The 16231-nt window shown below is 42.3% G+C and overlaps 1 protein-coding gene and 1 long non-coding RNA gene across 5 annotated transcripts in view; one reads left to right on the top strand and one right to left on the bottom strand.

Annotated features, from left to right (window-relative positions):
• Positions 1-16231, top strand: part of CAMK2A (calcium/calmodulin dependent protein kinase II alpha) — a 99008-nt gene that overhangs the window by 61752 nt on the left and 21025 nt on the right. For 2 of the 3 annotated variants that reach the window (XM_007473866.3, XM_016428195.2), the window contains exons 14-16: positions 4129-4161; positions 5256-5304; positions 15830-15905. In XM_007473866.3, the coding sequence (XP_007473928.2) occupies positions 4129-4161; positions 5256-5304; positions 15830-15905 (158 nt within the window). The remainder of the gene's footprint in view (positions 1-4128; positions 4162-5255; positions 5305-15829; positions 15906-16231) is intronic. The other variant, XM_007473867.3, reaches the window with a different exon arrangement.
• Positions 1075-3160, bottom strand: LOC103100240 (uncharacterized). Of its 2 annotated transcripts, none has more exons than XR_457757.3 (2): positions 2149-3160; positions 1075-1319 (listed from the first exon to the last, which is right to left on the bottom strand). It is a non-coding gene; the product is annotated as an uncharacterized LOC103100240 (long non-coding RNA). The 2 variants fall into 2 exon arrangements; XR_008915135.1 differs by having other exon boundaries at positions 2838-2919.

Genomic DNA, 16231 nt, shown 5'->3' with positions numbered 1-16231 from the left:
AGTCAGGGAGATACAAAAACAAAAGAGTCTGAATGTGGGGAAAGAAAGAGGCCAAGAAAAAAGGGAAAGCGTTTAATCCTCCCAGTGACTCAAAGTGATGGAGAAAAAGAGGATGAGTGAGTGCTCAGGAATTAAGAGAAAGAACAAATACTTTTCCATAGAAACTTGTAGGTGTCTATAAGTCTTGGTCACTGGGAGAAGACTCCCTCATATATTAGGATGAACAAATAGGCTTTGACCTCCACCTCTTTCCCCAATTCCACTGAAGTAGTTAATGATGTCCTTCCATTTCCCTTAGGGCCATTTGTCTGGAATAATTCTCTGGCCCCACTGGATAAGGACTCACCAGAAATGTAGGATATCCAGGCTTTAAATGGTCCTTCCTGGTTTTTTTTTTCTCCCAAAGACAGAGTCAGTGGCCTAGTGAAGGTGCTCCCTGATCAATTATTATATCCCCAGCCTATCATGTTTCCCTGGAAGAGTTCCAAGGCTTAAAGGAACCAACCTGAAGAATATCTGTCCCCTTCACAAGGGAAAGAAGGCTTGACCTCCTCCCTCTACACAATGGTCATAAAATGCCTTTCTCCTCCACGTTACCCTTCTACAATGCTGTTTGCCAATCCCTCAATGATATTTCCTTATCTTCACTTCTTCCCTTTTCTCTATTCTCCTTTTCCTCTTCTCTCTGGTGAATGGTGCTCGTGCCTTTAGGAAACATACTGGTTCCTCCCTGCCCTTGGCTTCCTTCCACCACAAGGTCACTGTTTCTGGATAGGACTTGTCATCTTACCACACTTAGTTCTTCCAGCACATGGGCTATGTGCCATGATGGAATGTTAAATGAGTAAGACAATGCGATTCATAGGAAGTCTACAATAATCCAAACTAAATGGATTAGTCTGTCATGCTTCTAGTGTTAGATTGGCTGGCTTTTCTGGATAATCCAGTGACTGCCCCAATCATTATAGTGATAGATACCCAGATTCATTTTATTATTGGCCTGAGTCAAACCTAATTAATAAGATGAAAGAACTCCACCCCTAAAAAACAAACACACATACACTGCTCCCCATATTCAATTAGAGATGACTCTAGATGATAATATATTTTCTCTGCTGTCACTTCTCAATGTTCACTTGGGACACTGAGATTTGGCTATGTTGGAATACCCACTCAAGTAGGGGTTACTGACTTTGGATGCATGGCCATCGTCCTTGGTTGTTGAGCTGGGTGCACGGCCTCCCTGGAAAAGGCCTGATGTTGAGGTGGCCCAAAGTTGAATTGGTGGCCAAAGCCAAGTTCTCTAGTTGGGTTGTGTACTGAAGATAGGAGACAAAGAGCAGAAAGTTCTAATGGAGTTTGATGAGCTTTGGGCAGATTTTAAGGAGGAGTTGCTTTAGGGATTGAGGGAGCAGAGCTCAGGCTTGGTCATTTTGGTGTGCTTTTGGGACAAAGGTGCTTCAGTCTGAGGAATTCCAAGGAATTCTGCTGTGTGGGGAGGGATAGTTTGATTCATAACTAGGACCTCCCATACCAAATCTCAGCCATTACCTGCACCCCTGAGGGTTGAGGCCACAAGATAGCTTTTGTAAATTGGCTTAAAAGTTGGACCTTCTGTGTATGTGAGGTCAGAGCGATGGAGAAGCAAGAGACAAAGGAGCCTCAGTGCTGGAGGGGCAGTAGATGGAATCTGGAGTCTGTCATTCATGGGCAGCAGAGCTGGCATTGCCCAGGTAAACCAAAATACTGCCCTGTTCACCCTATTCCAGAACAGAGACTAGGGATACCATCTTATGCCTCCTGGACAATTAGGAAGGCAGAAGAAGGCCAACATCCTGAGATGCTGTGTCAGGTGAAGGCCCCCCACCCTCACCTTCTGATGGTGCTTCAACCACCCTTTCCACTGTTCTGACAGTCTCAGGGGGAGGAGGGAATGGGTTGATGAAAGGACTCTAGCTTTGACTAGGAATGCCCAAGGAGCCTTTGCCAGTCTTTGGAGTCCTCAGATTGCACGAGCCTAGACTTCCCTTTCTTGAATGAAAATCTGTGATGAAAACCATCTCCCAAATTAGAGGAAGTCAGGCTTTGGACTGCCAGCATATGCCAGCTTTTGTTTCTTTATAGACAAATTCCAGAAGGGTTACATACTAGATTTGGGACATCAGGGAGAAAGACTTCCTCTTCCTGTCTCTTTTCCTCCTGTCCCTAAGAGGCATCCACTTAAGGACAATTCAGCAAACTTCTTATCTTTACACCCTGTGCTCATCTAGGCAGAGGGCCTGAGTTTCCTGATTCCTGCTCCACCTCAGCCTCCAGATCCTCCTTTCTGCATACATAACAGTGAGGGAGGGAGGAAAGTTAGGCCTCTCTCCTGTCCACCCCCACCCTTCTGCCTCGAAGAGGCTTCCAAAGCCATTCACTGCCCCAACATGTGGTGTCCCATCCTGTCCTGTTGTGATAAGTGCTCTCACCCTGCCCCCTCACTGCCCGCCGTGTCCCATCCTGTTACTGTGCGTCCAGAACTAGTACAGTCGCTGCTCTGTGTTTGCATCATGTTTTTTGTCTGAAAAGTCTGCCCCATGTGACAGACCTGAGTGAGTAAAGCCAAGTCTCTCAGCCCCTCTGGCTTTTTGGGTTATAGCTGAAGACAGAACAGCTACTGGACTCCCACCCCTGCCAGAAGCCTTCTGGTTCCCACTATTTGCTGGCTTGCATCATGGCATGGAGGCCATCTAGAGGACCGTGGCCATGGAAGGGGAGCCTGGACCAGAAGGGATCTTGGTGAAGGGGCAGCCAGGCACAGGAGAGTAGACTTTCTTCAATTAAGGAATGCTAACCAAGTCATTAGGGAAGAAGATTGAGGTGTCCCTGGATGGAGTTAGAGCTGAACACTGGGGCTTTTGAAATTGCTTTCCAAGCTCTTACTCACCCCACCAGGATGGCAACACTCCATGAGTCATCAGTGAGCTTTGGCATTATGATATCATGGCTCACTGATATCCCTTTTTAGCTTTTTGAGACATCTCAGTGCCACTTCACTCAGGCACACAAGGGACTTTGTCCATATCTGGATTTCTGATTTAGCAGTCAGAGAAAGAGAAAATCATTCGGAGCCGTGCTTTCTCTTCCTCCATCTTCCCATTCTGCTTCCTTCTTCTCCCACCCCAATTTCCTCTCCTCTCTTCTTCTCCTTCCACTCTTGGCTTTGGATTAGGAAACAAAAAAGCCCAGATGCTTCAGAGAGTTGGAATAGTCAAATGGCTAGAGCCATGTTTTAATCTTGGCTATAGCAGTCATTAGATGACCTTGGGCAAGTCATTTAACTCTCCTAGGCTTCAATGTCTCTATAAAATGGGGTTGACTTATGCTCTTTGCAGAAGATTTGTAAGATGTCAGAAAAAAAGTGGAGATCAAATTTGATTTACAATTAGTGCAAAATGGAAAAACAATATGAAGAGGCACTTAATAGCCATTCTCAGATACTTTGGAATCTCTTTGAGACTGGCATCTGGAACCAGTTTATCCCAATTTTCTGAGACTTCATTGAGGCTTTTCTTGCTCTTTTTTCTAGAAGGCTAAGAAAGTCCTAAGACTATTAGCAACTGAGGGCCTTTTCTGATAAACCCCAGGTGGGTCAGAGAGCACCAATTCTCAATTCTCTGGAGTCTAATTCTCATTTGAAGACCAATAAATTGTGACAGTCTCAACCTGGCTGCTGGGGAGTGACTGGTATCCAAGGCACCATACCCCCTATTTCACCAAAGCTTGGCGTAGTGGGTAGCTTTGGTTCAGGAAGGTCTTTGCACTGGGATTTGGAGGATTTGAAGGGCAAGGCTTAGGCAGAGTTAGGAGGATTTGAAAGATAAGGCCCAGCAAAGTTAGGTAAAGCCCCAAGCTTGGCTGGTCTTCAGAGTTATGGTATGTAGGGAAAGTGTGCTTAGGCTCATGGGCAATGCCATACCTTGGGCACTACCCTCTTTCTCTGAGTGCCAGATTTCAACACTTTTGAAGTACCCTCAAGCCTGGCCCAGGGGCCACTCCTTCCTCTCTACTTCCCTCTCCCCACTACTCTCTACCGTTTTGCCGCTGTGTCTCTTCCTGTCCCATCTCTTCTCCTTGTTTTTCCAGAAAAGAAAGTCCAGTTCCAGTGTTCAGTTAATGGTGAGTGTCTGCCGTCTTCCCAAATGCCGGTAATGCTGGGCCTCAGCGCACTCCCGCCTTGCTCCTAGAGGTTATACTGGGAATGCGGGGTGGGGAGAGGGGGCCAAGGGTGTGCGTGGTATGTGTGTGTTGCGTGACAAACATGTATGTTGTTTGTGTGTTTATGTTAATACCTTCTGGAACAATACATTTCATAGTATAAGACCAATATTGACCCATTGTGTGCAGTGGTTGACATGGACCTTGTCCGACTTCCCAGGATATTTTCCTAGCCTGATTCTCTTGAATCATTCTCCCTGGAATTCTCCAGCCTGAAGCCCTTAGCTTTTACCCTAAAACCCAACTTTTAAAAATTTGATGAAACAGCGGTGGCGAGTAGAGATAGGCTGGTGGGTGTGGCAGTGTAGGGACCCTACCTAGGGTCTTTTGTGGAGTGAGACACCCAGTGTGCATTGGGCAGAGCAAACCTCAGCCCTGGCCTTCCTCGACATCTCCAAGGGCCTGTCAGTGTAACCAGTGGGTGCATTTGGGACTCAGAAATGCGCTTTGTGTGATTGTGCATCTCTTTCCTGACTGTAGTTTCATGTGTTCACTCTTACTTCTGCACAACTCCCTCATCCTAATTTTCCCTCTTCTCTTTTTATTTCCCCTATAAATTTGTACCATTTCTCCCCCTCCCTGAATTGTACACTCAACTTGGTGTCACTCTGCTCCTCACTACAACTCCTTCAACTCTCTTCTGGCTAAACCCTCTTCCCATCTCACAGCAGAGGCGGGAGTTCTCTATGTCTCCATTCCCATAAGATACCTCAGACACAGCCCCTCCACTGAGCCCTCCTTCTTCCCTTCTCCTCCTTTTCCTGTTTCTCCTCTTCCTCCTAATTGCCCCCTGAGTTTGAAAGTCAGGTGGAGTTTTAGCTGCTCTGTCGGGGCTCCGGGGCCCATGTGGCTCTAGGACAACCAGCCAAGTTCTTTGATGATCAGGGTTGGTAAAAGCTGTTATGTTTGCCATCAGTTGGGCAGGTTCCTTAGCCTTAACTGTCAGCCTGGGGTTCATTTCTTTCTTGTTATTTTTTCCCCTGTTCTTTGCCCAGGAATCCTCTGAGAGTACCAATACCACCATTGAAGATGAAGACACCAAAGGTAGGAGGGATGATTCCATTTTCCCTTCTGGGAGACTCTATGCTTGAACCTTTCTAGCCTTGCCTGATTCAGTTTAGTCTGTCCCTTTGTAATGAGAATCTGTTTGCTGAAGCTAATGTCTGCCTAGAGGGATTGTCTAATCAGAGCAGGACAAAAGTATTTTAAGTATTTGGATGTATGTTTCTTTGCTATAAGGAAAATCCCATAGGACTGAGGTGCTTGATTCCACGGAGTAATTTCAGATCTGTTTCAAGGAGCAAAATTGTAGTAGTCATTGGGGGCTTTTTAATCTGTATTCCCAGGCTTCAGATCCTTATCTGGGCAGAAGCCACTCTTTGATTTAACTACAAGAGAGCATACTAGATTCACTGCTTTTTGCTTTTCCATCTTTGATCCCCATTTATCCCTTGATGATACATAAGATACTTACTACTCCTAGTATCTTCTCTTTCCTTTGCCCCTCACAACACACTCACTCAACTAGATACACAAGGAGAAGAATGAGGGATAGAAATATTTTTGAGAAAATTATAAGTAACCACAGATGTACAAGAATAAACCGATCTGAGTCGAACTGGGATTTGGATCCTTCATGAAAAGGGCAGTATACTTTATTAGGATAAATGCCCAGAAATTCAGCTTTCCTCTATTCAAGAATGGCATCCTTCTGAATTGAGAAGACCCTCCCCACCCCCAAGGTCAGTTTCCAAGGTTCACTTTAGAGACATGATTTAAAGTCTCAACTAACCAAGAATTCAAGGGCCACATTCTAATCTGCCTCCTGCCTTACTTAATCTCTGGTGCCTAGCCTTGCCCATTCTGAAGCTCAAAGACCTTCCCACTCTTATCACTGAACCACAGTTGGGCCTGGTGTCTTACTCATGATCTCTCTCCCTGTACCACCATCCTTGTCCCAAGAGATATCCTATTGGTTTTCTCAGTGCCTCAAGATACTTCAATATTTATAGAGAGAACATGTTTCTTTATAGTTGGCAGCTTGAACAGCTGAGGTGATGCCACTGATTTCCCATGATCCCTTTAAATGCCTTAATCTTGGATCTGGTACCATTTGGGAAATCCTCATAATGATTAAAGAGGCAGATCTGCAAACAGTAGCAAATCATTTTGGCATTTGTACTCCTCCCAGTCACCATCTGGACAGGGCTTAACAGTGAAAGTCAGAGAAAAGTCAGGTCCTAACACTCAGTTTGAGCCACCGGAACCTTTAGATAAGGTGACTTCTTTCTAAGAAAAAAAATTTGGGACAGTTGATTGGTTTAATTGCCAACCTGGGTCCAAGACTGACACCCTGGTAGGTACCACCCTTCTCAGGGTGTGTGTGAGAGGCTGAGGCCAACAAGAAGGTTATCAATGACATCTATTCAAAAGCAGAGAAAGGAGGATGAAGTTGTGGTATGATTCTCTTCAGCTAGTAGGAGGGCTTATTGGACCCAAGGATGAAAGAGAGCCTTCTCTGGCTCCTACAGACTTAACAGATAAAACCTAAGGGTTATCAATCCTCTAGAGAGTTCCTTTTATTACTATTGGTGGGAATTGCTGGAATGGTTGTAACCTAGTGGAAATAATACAGGAAAAAAAGAAGACTTGGGTTTCAATCCCAGTTCTTGCTACCTCATTTTCAAAGACATTAATATACATTAAATATTTTGCAAACTTTGTGGTCCATATAAATGTTAGTTATTATCATTTATTATTACCTGTGTGACCAAAGACAAGTTATTGAACCTCTTACCTTCAGTTTCCTTATTTGTAAGATAAAGTGGTTGGGTTAGATAAATGGTTTTCAGAACCCCTTTTGAGAAGTCTTTTGTTAAAGTAACTTGTCCAAGGTCAGCCAGGCAGTAAATGGCTGAACTGGGATTTTAATTTGGGTGACCTTTTGCTAACTATACAATTTAAGTATGTGTTTGTTTCTAAATGTGTGGTATTATGAATGAGGAAGTCCTTCTGGCAAATACTTCTCTGATGAGGCAGCTAATCTATGATTTAGTTAGTTGGGATAGTGCCTTGGTGCAGCTATCAGAGAGTTCTGATCTTGGGGTTTGATACGGGGCCAGAAAGGACACAAGCTTTGAAAGAGAAAGGGGCCAGGGCCTCTGAAGAAAGATGCCCCAAACAAAATAAGATCCTGGCAAGTAGTGGTAGAACAAGGCAGAGCAGAGAAGACAGAGGAGCCCTAGGAGTTTCTGGCCAGTTTCCCTTCCTGACTAGGGTTCTCTATTCGGCATAAACTCCCACCTCTGCCTCTCTTCTTAGAGGTATGATGGGATGAGAGGGCAATTGTTTCTGGGCTGATAAGATCATAGATTTAGAGGTGGAAGGGACCTCAGAGAATATCTGGTCCAACTCCCTTATTTTCTTTTTATATTTTCCTTTATTTTTTTTCTGGGCCATACATATATTATCATGCAAAACATACTTCCATATTGGTCACTGTTGTAAGAGCACACTCATAGAAAACAAAAACTCCAAAATAAAACCAAAAATAAACTGATGTGAAAGGTAGTGTGTTTTGATCTGTATCCATCTGACTCCACCAGTTCTTTCTTTGGAGGTGTAGCCAAGGTTTCACAATTGATCATTGTACAATATTGCTGTTACTGCATATAATGTTCTCCCAGTTCTGCTTATTTCACTTTGCATCATTTCCTGCAGGTCTTCCCAGCTCTTTCTGAAACCATCTTGCTTATCATTTCTTATAGCACAATAATGTTCCATCACCAACTTATAGCACACATTTGTTCAGTCATCCCCCAATCGATGGACATCCCCTCAATTTCCAATTCTTTTCCATCACAAAAAGCCAACTCCATTATTTTACAGATGAGGAAACTGAGTTTCAAGGATATACAGTGACTAGTTTAAAGTCGCATAATAGCATCAGAGGCAGAATTGAAATAGAATCCTCTTTTTCCAGAGTCAGTCCTCTCTCTGCCATCACATATTGCAGGAAGGAGGGATTTCGCTTGATTGTCACTCCTGTTTGTATTTGTGTCCCTTGGTGTTCCATGATATTAGCTTCCCAGGGCAAAGAACAGACAAAGAGGTAGGGCAGTATATGAATGAATGAATGAATGAATGAATAAAGCATTAAGTCCTTGCTCTTTGAAAACCACTAGAGATACAAATAAAAAGTAAGATGGTTCTGGCTCTCATGGAATTCCATATCTGATTTGGGAGATAACATATAGAGAAGGTACACTGGATACACTGGAAAAGCAGATATTTAATTCTTCTTTACTGTCGTTTCCACTGATAAAATGATATTCTTTTATAAATTTACTGAGAAATATTTTGTCTATATAAAAATGTTAATATATTTACATGTAAATATTTATACATAAATATTTCATGTTTAATATACATATTTCTATACCTACATATACATATTTCTATATATATATACATATATATATATTTGGGTTTCAGTCATGTCTTATTCTTTTTGATCCCATTTGATTTTTCTTGACAAAGATCCTAGAGTGGTTTGCCATTTCCTTCTCTAGGTCATTTTACAGATGAGGAAACTGATGTCAATAGGGTTAAAGTGACATGGCTAGGGTCATGTAACTAATTTTATGTCTGAGGTTGCATTTGAATTCAGGAAGATAAATCTTCATGACTCTAGGCCTGGTACTCTATCCATTGAGCCACCTAGCTGCTTAGATTTTACACATTTACATATAAATATTTTTAAATTTAGATAGTAAAAAAATAAGGAATTTGGAATTAGAGGAGCCAGATTTGAATTCCAATTTATTTCTTGTATAACCTTGAGAAAAATTAATCCTCTCTGAGTTTCAGTTAGTCAATAAACATTTATAAGGTACCTGCTATATGTCAAGCACTGTATTTAGCTTTGGGGATTCAAAGAAAGGTAAAGGTATACAATGAGAGGGATGTTGGATTAGGTAATCCCTTTGGTCCCTCCCAGACCTGAGGCTTCTAGGTACAAAAGGGGCTATAATAGCAGGCAAATGAACAAAGGTAAAAGGCAAACTTTGGGTGTTTTTTTCCCCCCTGAAGCTGAGAAGGTCAATCACTAGAGTAGGAAGGGCACAATGCAGCCCTCAGATTATCATCCTTTCCTATATTTGCATAATGATTTTTAACTTGTCAAAGTGTTACTTTTTAAAACCCTTACCTCTTAGAATAGATACTAAGTATTAGTTTGAGGCAGAAAAAGGATATGGATTAGGCAATGGAGGCTAAGTGACTTACCCAGGGTCACACAGCTAGGAAGTGTCTGAGGTCACATTTGAGTTTAGGACCTCCTCTCTCTAGGCCTGGCTCTCTATCCACTGAGCCATTTAGTTATTCCTCTTCAAAATATTCTTACATTCATGATCTTGACAGCCCCAAGAGGGAGTCACAGGGGATAGGAAGGAAGAGATTACTACTCCCAATTTACAGAGTATACAAAATGGATTTGTGTGTACTTTGTGTGTGTGTGTGTGTGTGTGTGTGTGTGTTTGTGTGTGTGTGTGCAGAAGTTCTTAAAGTACAGACTAATATGTCTTCCTACTTGATCCCCTCTACTCATCTTTTTTGGAGTGGTTGATGTAATAAGAACACTAGGTTGAGGAGTGTCTGGGATGCCCACGGGGGTATGAGTGGTGGTGAAACCATGGTGAGACCATGAAAATAATTCCTCTTTCTCAGACTTTCCCCACAAGTTCATGAGCATATAAGGATCATTACCTGAGCAGCTTCTTTAATTTGTGTCTGTTTCCTCATTTCTAAATTAATTCTAAATTGAAGGAGTAGACAAATAGGCTGGAAGTCCCTTCTAGAGCAAGAGCTATGATCCTTCGAAGATCCCCATTTTACAGGTGAGGAGAGTGAAGGGTCTTGCCAAGAGTCACAGAAATCTGCTTAGTGTGGGAACCAGCATCTGAATCTAGGTTTCTCCCTCCAGGTAGCAGCTCTGCCCTTAACAGGAATAGACTGACCTGGGAACTTAGTCCTCTTTTGGCCCTCTTGTCACTATCTGACCTTAAGAAAGTTGCTTAAACTCTTAGTGCCTCATGCTCCTCCCCTCTGAAAAGGAGTACTCCCAGGAGGTCAGGATGGTAACCATACATGTGAAATGTCAGAAACCAAGTGAGGATCTGGCCTGTTGCCTCTGAAAGGCTGCTGGAGGGACTCCCACATATTTGGACTGGACAGAGGGATGTCGACAAGCCTGGGGCAGTCATTTAAGCAGCCCAAAGTTAGTTTGTTTTTTGTTTCTGAAAAGATATAGGAATCCGTTTGAGAAAGGATTTAAGGACCTGAGAATATAATGATGTTCATAGAAGGGCAGTGTAGGAGAGTAGACAGAGAGCTGGTGGTCTACAAATTAGGACAACTCAAGCCTGAGTCTCAGTTTTGACACACACACACAGTCTGTGACACAGGGAAAGCCATTAATTTCCTTTTAAACTCGGCTCCACATCGATGAGACACCTCTTCGTATTCCTCTAGCTGCTAGTGCTCTCCTTCCCATTTATCTTCCACATATTTTCAGGAGATACATAAGTACCTTGAGGGTAGACCCTTTCATTTTTGCTTTCATAGCCCCAGTATCTAGTCCAGTGCTTGGCACTTGATACGCATTATTAGGTTAATGTAATATAGAATGGAGTGTAGAATTCCTTGAGGGACTGAGATTGTTTTTGCTTTGTCTTTGTATCTCCAGCACTGAACACAGTATCTAGCCCATAGTTAAGAGCCTAATAAATTCTTGATGATTGCTCATATAGGGGAATGAGGAGACATTTTTTGCTTGGCACTGGTGAACATTCTGAAGACCAGTAGGTGGACACCTTTGTTGTTTAATCATTTCAGTCCACATCTTGACTCCTCGTGATCCTGTTTGGCATTTTCTTGGCAAAGATACTGGAATGGTTTGCCATTGCCTTCTCCAGCTCATTTGACAGAGGAGGAAACTGAGATAAACAGAGTTAAATGACTTGCTCAGGATCAGGATAGTTAGTGTCTGAGGCTAGATTTGAATTTTGGAAGATGAGTCTTTCTGTCCAGAACTCTCTCCATTGCACCAACCTAGCTGCCCTAACTATAGACAGAAGCTACTGATATGTAGACTGAGGCTCAAAAATAAGTCAAATAGAGGGGGCAGCTAGATGGCTCAGTGGATAGATAGAGAGCCAGGCCAGGAGATAGGAAGTCCTGGGCACAAATCCTGCCTCAGACTCTTCATAGACAAGTCATTTAGCTCCCACTGCCCAGCCCTTATCACTCTTCTGCCTTAGAACCAAGACATAGTATTGATTCTAAGACTGAAGGCAAGGGTTTAAAAAAAAAAGTCAAAGTCAATTGGAGCTAATAATGAAATGGCCTATCTTAAGTACATGGGGATGCCACTAAAGGTTTTCAAATAGAATATGTACAACCAATGATCTAGGATATTATTATTATATGACGTAGTAGTGGAAAGAACCCTGGATTTAGAATCTTTAAGCTCAAGGTTCTAGGCTAAGCTTTGCCATAGGCTTACTTACGTGACTGACTCAGGCAAGTAACTCATCTTTCTGAAACTCAATTGTTCCATCTGTAAAATTGGGATTGTAAAGCCTATGCCACAGAATTCTTGTGAGCTGTAATGGAGTCAGGATGACACATTTGATGCATATGGACTATGCAGTCCTTGGCAAGTCATTCTCAGTGCTCCAGGTAAAACTCTTTAAGGCAATGTTGGCAAACCTATAGCACATGTGCTGGAGGGTGCTGCTCACTTCTCCCTCTCCATCAAGCTTAAGAACACTTTTTCATATCACCCACCCCTCTGCCCAGCAGCCCAATGGGAGTGCTTCCTTCCTTCCCTGTCTTGGGTAAGGAGATGACTCCATGTGGTATGAAGGTTTCAGTTTGGGTACTTGGTCTCTAAAATGTTCACCATCACTTCTCTAAGGTCATATGTTACAGAGCAGGTGATATGCTTTGGTAGAAAGACGTTCTTTGGGGGCAGTTGGGTGGCTCACTGAAAATGAATGCCAGGTCTAGAGATGGTAGGTTCTTGGTTCAAATCTGGTCCCAGATACTTCCTGGCTAAGTAGTCAAGTCATTTAATCCCCATTGCTTTGCCCTTATTGCTCTTCTAACTATTAGTTCTAAGATGGAAGATAAGAGTTTAAAAAAAAGTTGTTCCTCACTGGGAACTAAGTTAACACCTTACAACTATGAAATCACGGGTTCTGACCAATAAGTTGCTGAAATAATAGATTAAAATCCTTTGCAAACTGTAAAACTGTTATGTTAATAATATTATTATTTTGTTACATAAATGATTCATCCTTCTGGTAGCTAGGTGATAACTTGAGGCATCTAGGAAGTACCAGTATACCTGGCACTAGGAGTGCCAGGCCAGAAATCAGGAAGATACGAGTTAAACTATGTCCTAAGATGCTTTCTAACTCCTTGATCCTGTGCATATCACTGTCTGCCTCAGTTTCCTCAAGTATTAAAAGAGGATTATAACAGCATCTACCTCCCCAGGGTTGTTTGAGGATCAAATGAGATAATATTTGTAAAAGCATTTAGCACAGTACTTGGCACCTAATAGGCATATAATAAATGCTTTCCCCCTTCTCTTTCAGGTTATATTGTTATTTTTCTTTTAAAAATTTAAAAATTTAAATTTTTAAATGTTTCCATGTTTCCTTTTCTTGCCCTCCTCTTTTCCTCTTCCCCCTCCCAGAGCCAATAAGCAATTCCAATGGGTTGTACAAATGTTATCACTTGATACCTATTTCCATATTATACATTTTTGCTGTAGAGTGATTTTTTAAAACCTAAACCCCAAATCATATACCCATATATACATGTGACAAGTGATGTCATATGTTTTGCTTTTGCATTTCTACTCCCATAGTTCTTTCTCTCAATGTGGATAGCATTCTTTCCCATAAGTCCTTCAGGAGTGTCCTGATTGTTGAGTATGATTTCCCTCTTTATATTTAAGTCATTTACCCTGTGATTTTTCTTAGAGTTGGAATCTTGGTCTCACATTAACCACATTGAATATGGAGAAGGTCCATAACCCCTTTGAGTCTCAGTTTCCTTATCTGTAAAATAGAAAATACTTTGTCTTTTTATATTTAGGGGGGCTGTTCTAAGGAAAGTGTTTGGTCAACAGGATACAGTTATAAGAACATGAACTATCATAATTGTAGTCCACAGGGGCCCTAGTTTATGCTACCCATAAGAGGCATGACCCTAGCCTAACTGAATGTCTAGAATCAAGTGACTTGATGGGCTAGGTAGGGTAGAGGGCACAAGATGGTGGCAGAACAACTTTCATCAGCTCCAGTCCCAGATCTTCATCCAGGGTTTCAGACTCACTTTCAGGCTTCCATGTGGAAAAATGCTGAGGGCAAGATATTTAAGACCCTGCCTGAAGGCCAGCTGGCTCCTGGGACTTCATTACTCATATTGGGTTCTCCCTTTTCATCACTCAAGACTTCCTAAGGAGCCCATCCTCTGCTTGTGATTTAAAGACAGGTTCCAATCTCTGGCTGTTATTTAGAACCAAGTATCCCACCCTTAGATCATAATTTAGAGCAGGGGGATACTATCCTCTGACTGTCTTAAAGGTTCTGACAGGTGGTAATGACCACTTGTAGATGTAGAAGGGATTGGCCACTGAAGTCCCAGTGCTTCTGTGGGGGTTGGGGTCTCAGAAAGAGCTCTAGACTTGCAGTCAGGAGCCCTAGGTTGCAGACCAATTTTTTATACCAGCTGTGTAAACACTGGGCAAGTCATTTCACCTCCTTTGTATATTGGAGCTAATAATTCTCATCCTACACCACTCAAAGGATTGTTAGTGGCAAACTGCTATCTGAGAAGTAGAAAGAAGTAGAGAAGTAGAAAGAGGGCATGATTTGAAATCAGAAGGCCTGGGTTTGAAGCCCTGACTCTTACTTATTCATTGTTTCACTTGGGGAAGGGAAGAGAATAAGCATTTATATAGTGTCTACTAAATAACAGGCACTCTGCTAAGCTCTTTTTACAAATATCTCATTTGATCCTCCCCAAAACCCTTCTAGGTAAGTATTATTATTATTCCCATTTTATAGTTGAGGAAATGATGAGGCAAACTGAGGCTACTTGACTTGTCCAGGGGCACACAACTAGTGTTTGAGATTGGATTTGAATTCAGATCTTCCTGACTTTTGGGGGGCTTTTTTCATTTTGCAACCAGCTGCCTATTAAGTAATGTGTCAGGCATGGTATTAAGCATTTTTTACAAGAATTATTTCATAAGAACTTTCACCTTTCAGTCACTTCTCCTGACCTCAGTTTCCTTATGTGTAAAGTTAGAGAATTGGTCTAGATCATGGATTATTTACCCCTTTTTTTGTTGGAGACTTCTTTGACTATCTGGTAAAAGCCAAAGAGCTATCCTCAGTTTGTTTTTAAAGCACAAAATATAAAGAAAAAATTATGTCAAAATACAGTTATGTATACGGGTATCCCTTACCACACTGCAACTATCCCCATTGTGGTTTCGAAATATCACAGGTCAGCATAAGAAATTAAATGGAAATTTTTTGAGTTTTGCAGATGCCACACAAAGTTCAGTAAATGACATAAAAGAGCCTCTGACCAAATATTTAGCCCCAATTTTATAATAAGGCACTCTAAACACCCCCTTAAAAGAAAAAGAAAAAAAAATCAGACTTTTTCTCTGGTATGAAGGGAGGGCTAAAATGCTTTACATGGATTTTCTAGATCGTTGACACACTGTTCCCCTAACCCGGAGTTGTGGAAGGGATATGTGTGTACGTGTGTGTGTGTGTATCTACATATCTATATCTATATCTATATAGATATATAATTTTTTAAAGAGTTCATGGACCCAGGTGAAGAAGCTCTGAGAAGCCCTCAGGTCCCTTCTAGCTCTAAGACCTGTATAAATGTGAACTATTAATAGGAAATGTCCTTTCCCCTCAATGTGGGTGGGAATTATATGCACCTGTTACTCTATGCCAGCTTCAGTACCCTTAAGGGACTTTAAGTGAATCTTAGGATAGATGGAGGGTAGGGGAAGCTATGAGCAGAGAATTCTAAAACAGTAGCAAAGAGACAGGAGAGGGCAGAGCTCATTAGCTGAAAGGTACAGGCCTGGTAGGGATGGTCAGAAAAAGAAACAGAAGCTGAGGCTGATGAGACATCTGCCTTAGAAGACTCTCTTGGTACCAGTGTGAGGGCTATAATGCGAGGGTAGAGCCTGAAGGCAAAGGGTATCAGTTAGTAGACAAGGGGCTCTGGGACTGAGAGAGGCTTCATCTTCCTTCTTTCTGAGGGTCATGTCTTGCCACTGTCAAGTGGATACTCCTTAAAATTTAGCCCAGAGCCAAGATCTTTGGGCTCACCATTTGGCCATTGGAAATTGGCCCCCAACTTTGTGGCTTCCCGGGACCATTGCTGATGACTCCTCCAGGTCAAGCTACAAATGCCTTTTGTGTTTTGTGTTTCTTTGTATTTTCTCTTTGCCCTACAGTGAGAAAGCAAGAAATCATTAAGGTGACAGAACAGCTGATTGAAGCAATAAGCAATGGGGATTTTGAGTCCTACACGTGAGTTCAATGGGTGCTCTTGGGAATCATGGGGCACAGGAGGAGGGAAGGGGCCAAATGAAGTGGTAATGATTCAATCCCAGCACGGCATAATGCAGAGAGAAGTCAGTGTCAGAGTCAGAAAGACCTGAGCTCAAGTTTTATCTCTAACCCATACTGACTGTGGGACCCTGGGCCAGCAATTTAATTTCTTGGTGACTTAAGATCATCAATTTCAGGGAAGTGATCAACCTACAATGGTAAAGGGGCTTCCTCACCTGGGAGTTCCCTTTAACCAACAAAATCACAGGGCCAATCCCAAACCTATCCCTATATTCGCCTCATTT

Source organism: Monodelphis domestica, chromosome 1 (assembly GCF_027887165.1).
Source record: "Monodelphis domestica isolate mMonDom1 chromosome 1, mMonDom1.pri, whole genome shotgun sequence".
Classification (NCBI taxonomy): domain Eukaryota; kingdom Metazoa; phylum Chordata; class Mammalia; order Didelphimorphia; family Didelphidae; genus Monodelphis; species Monodelphis domestica.
Note: the sequence above shows the minus strand (reverse complement) of the source record. Positions and strands in the feature narration are given on the sequence as shown.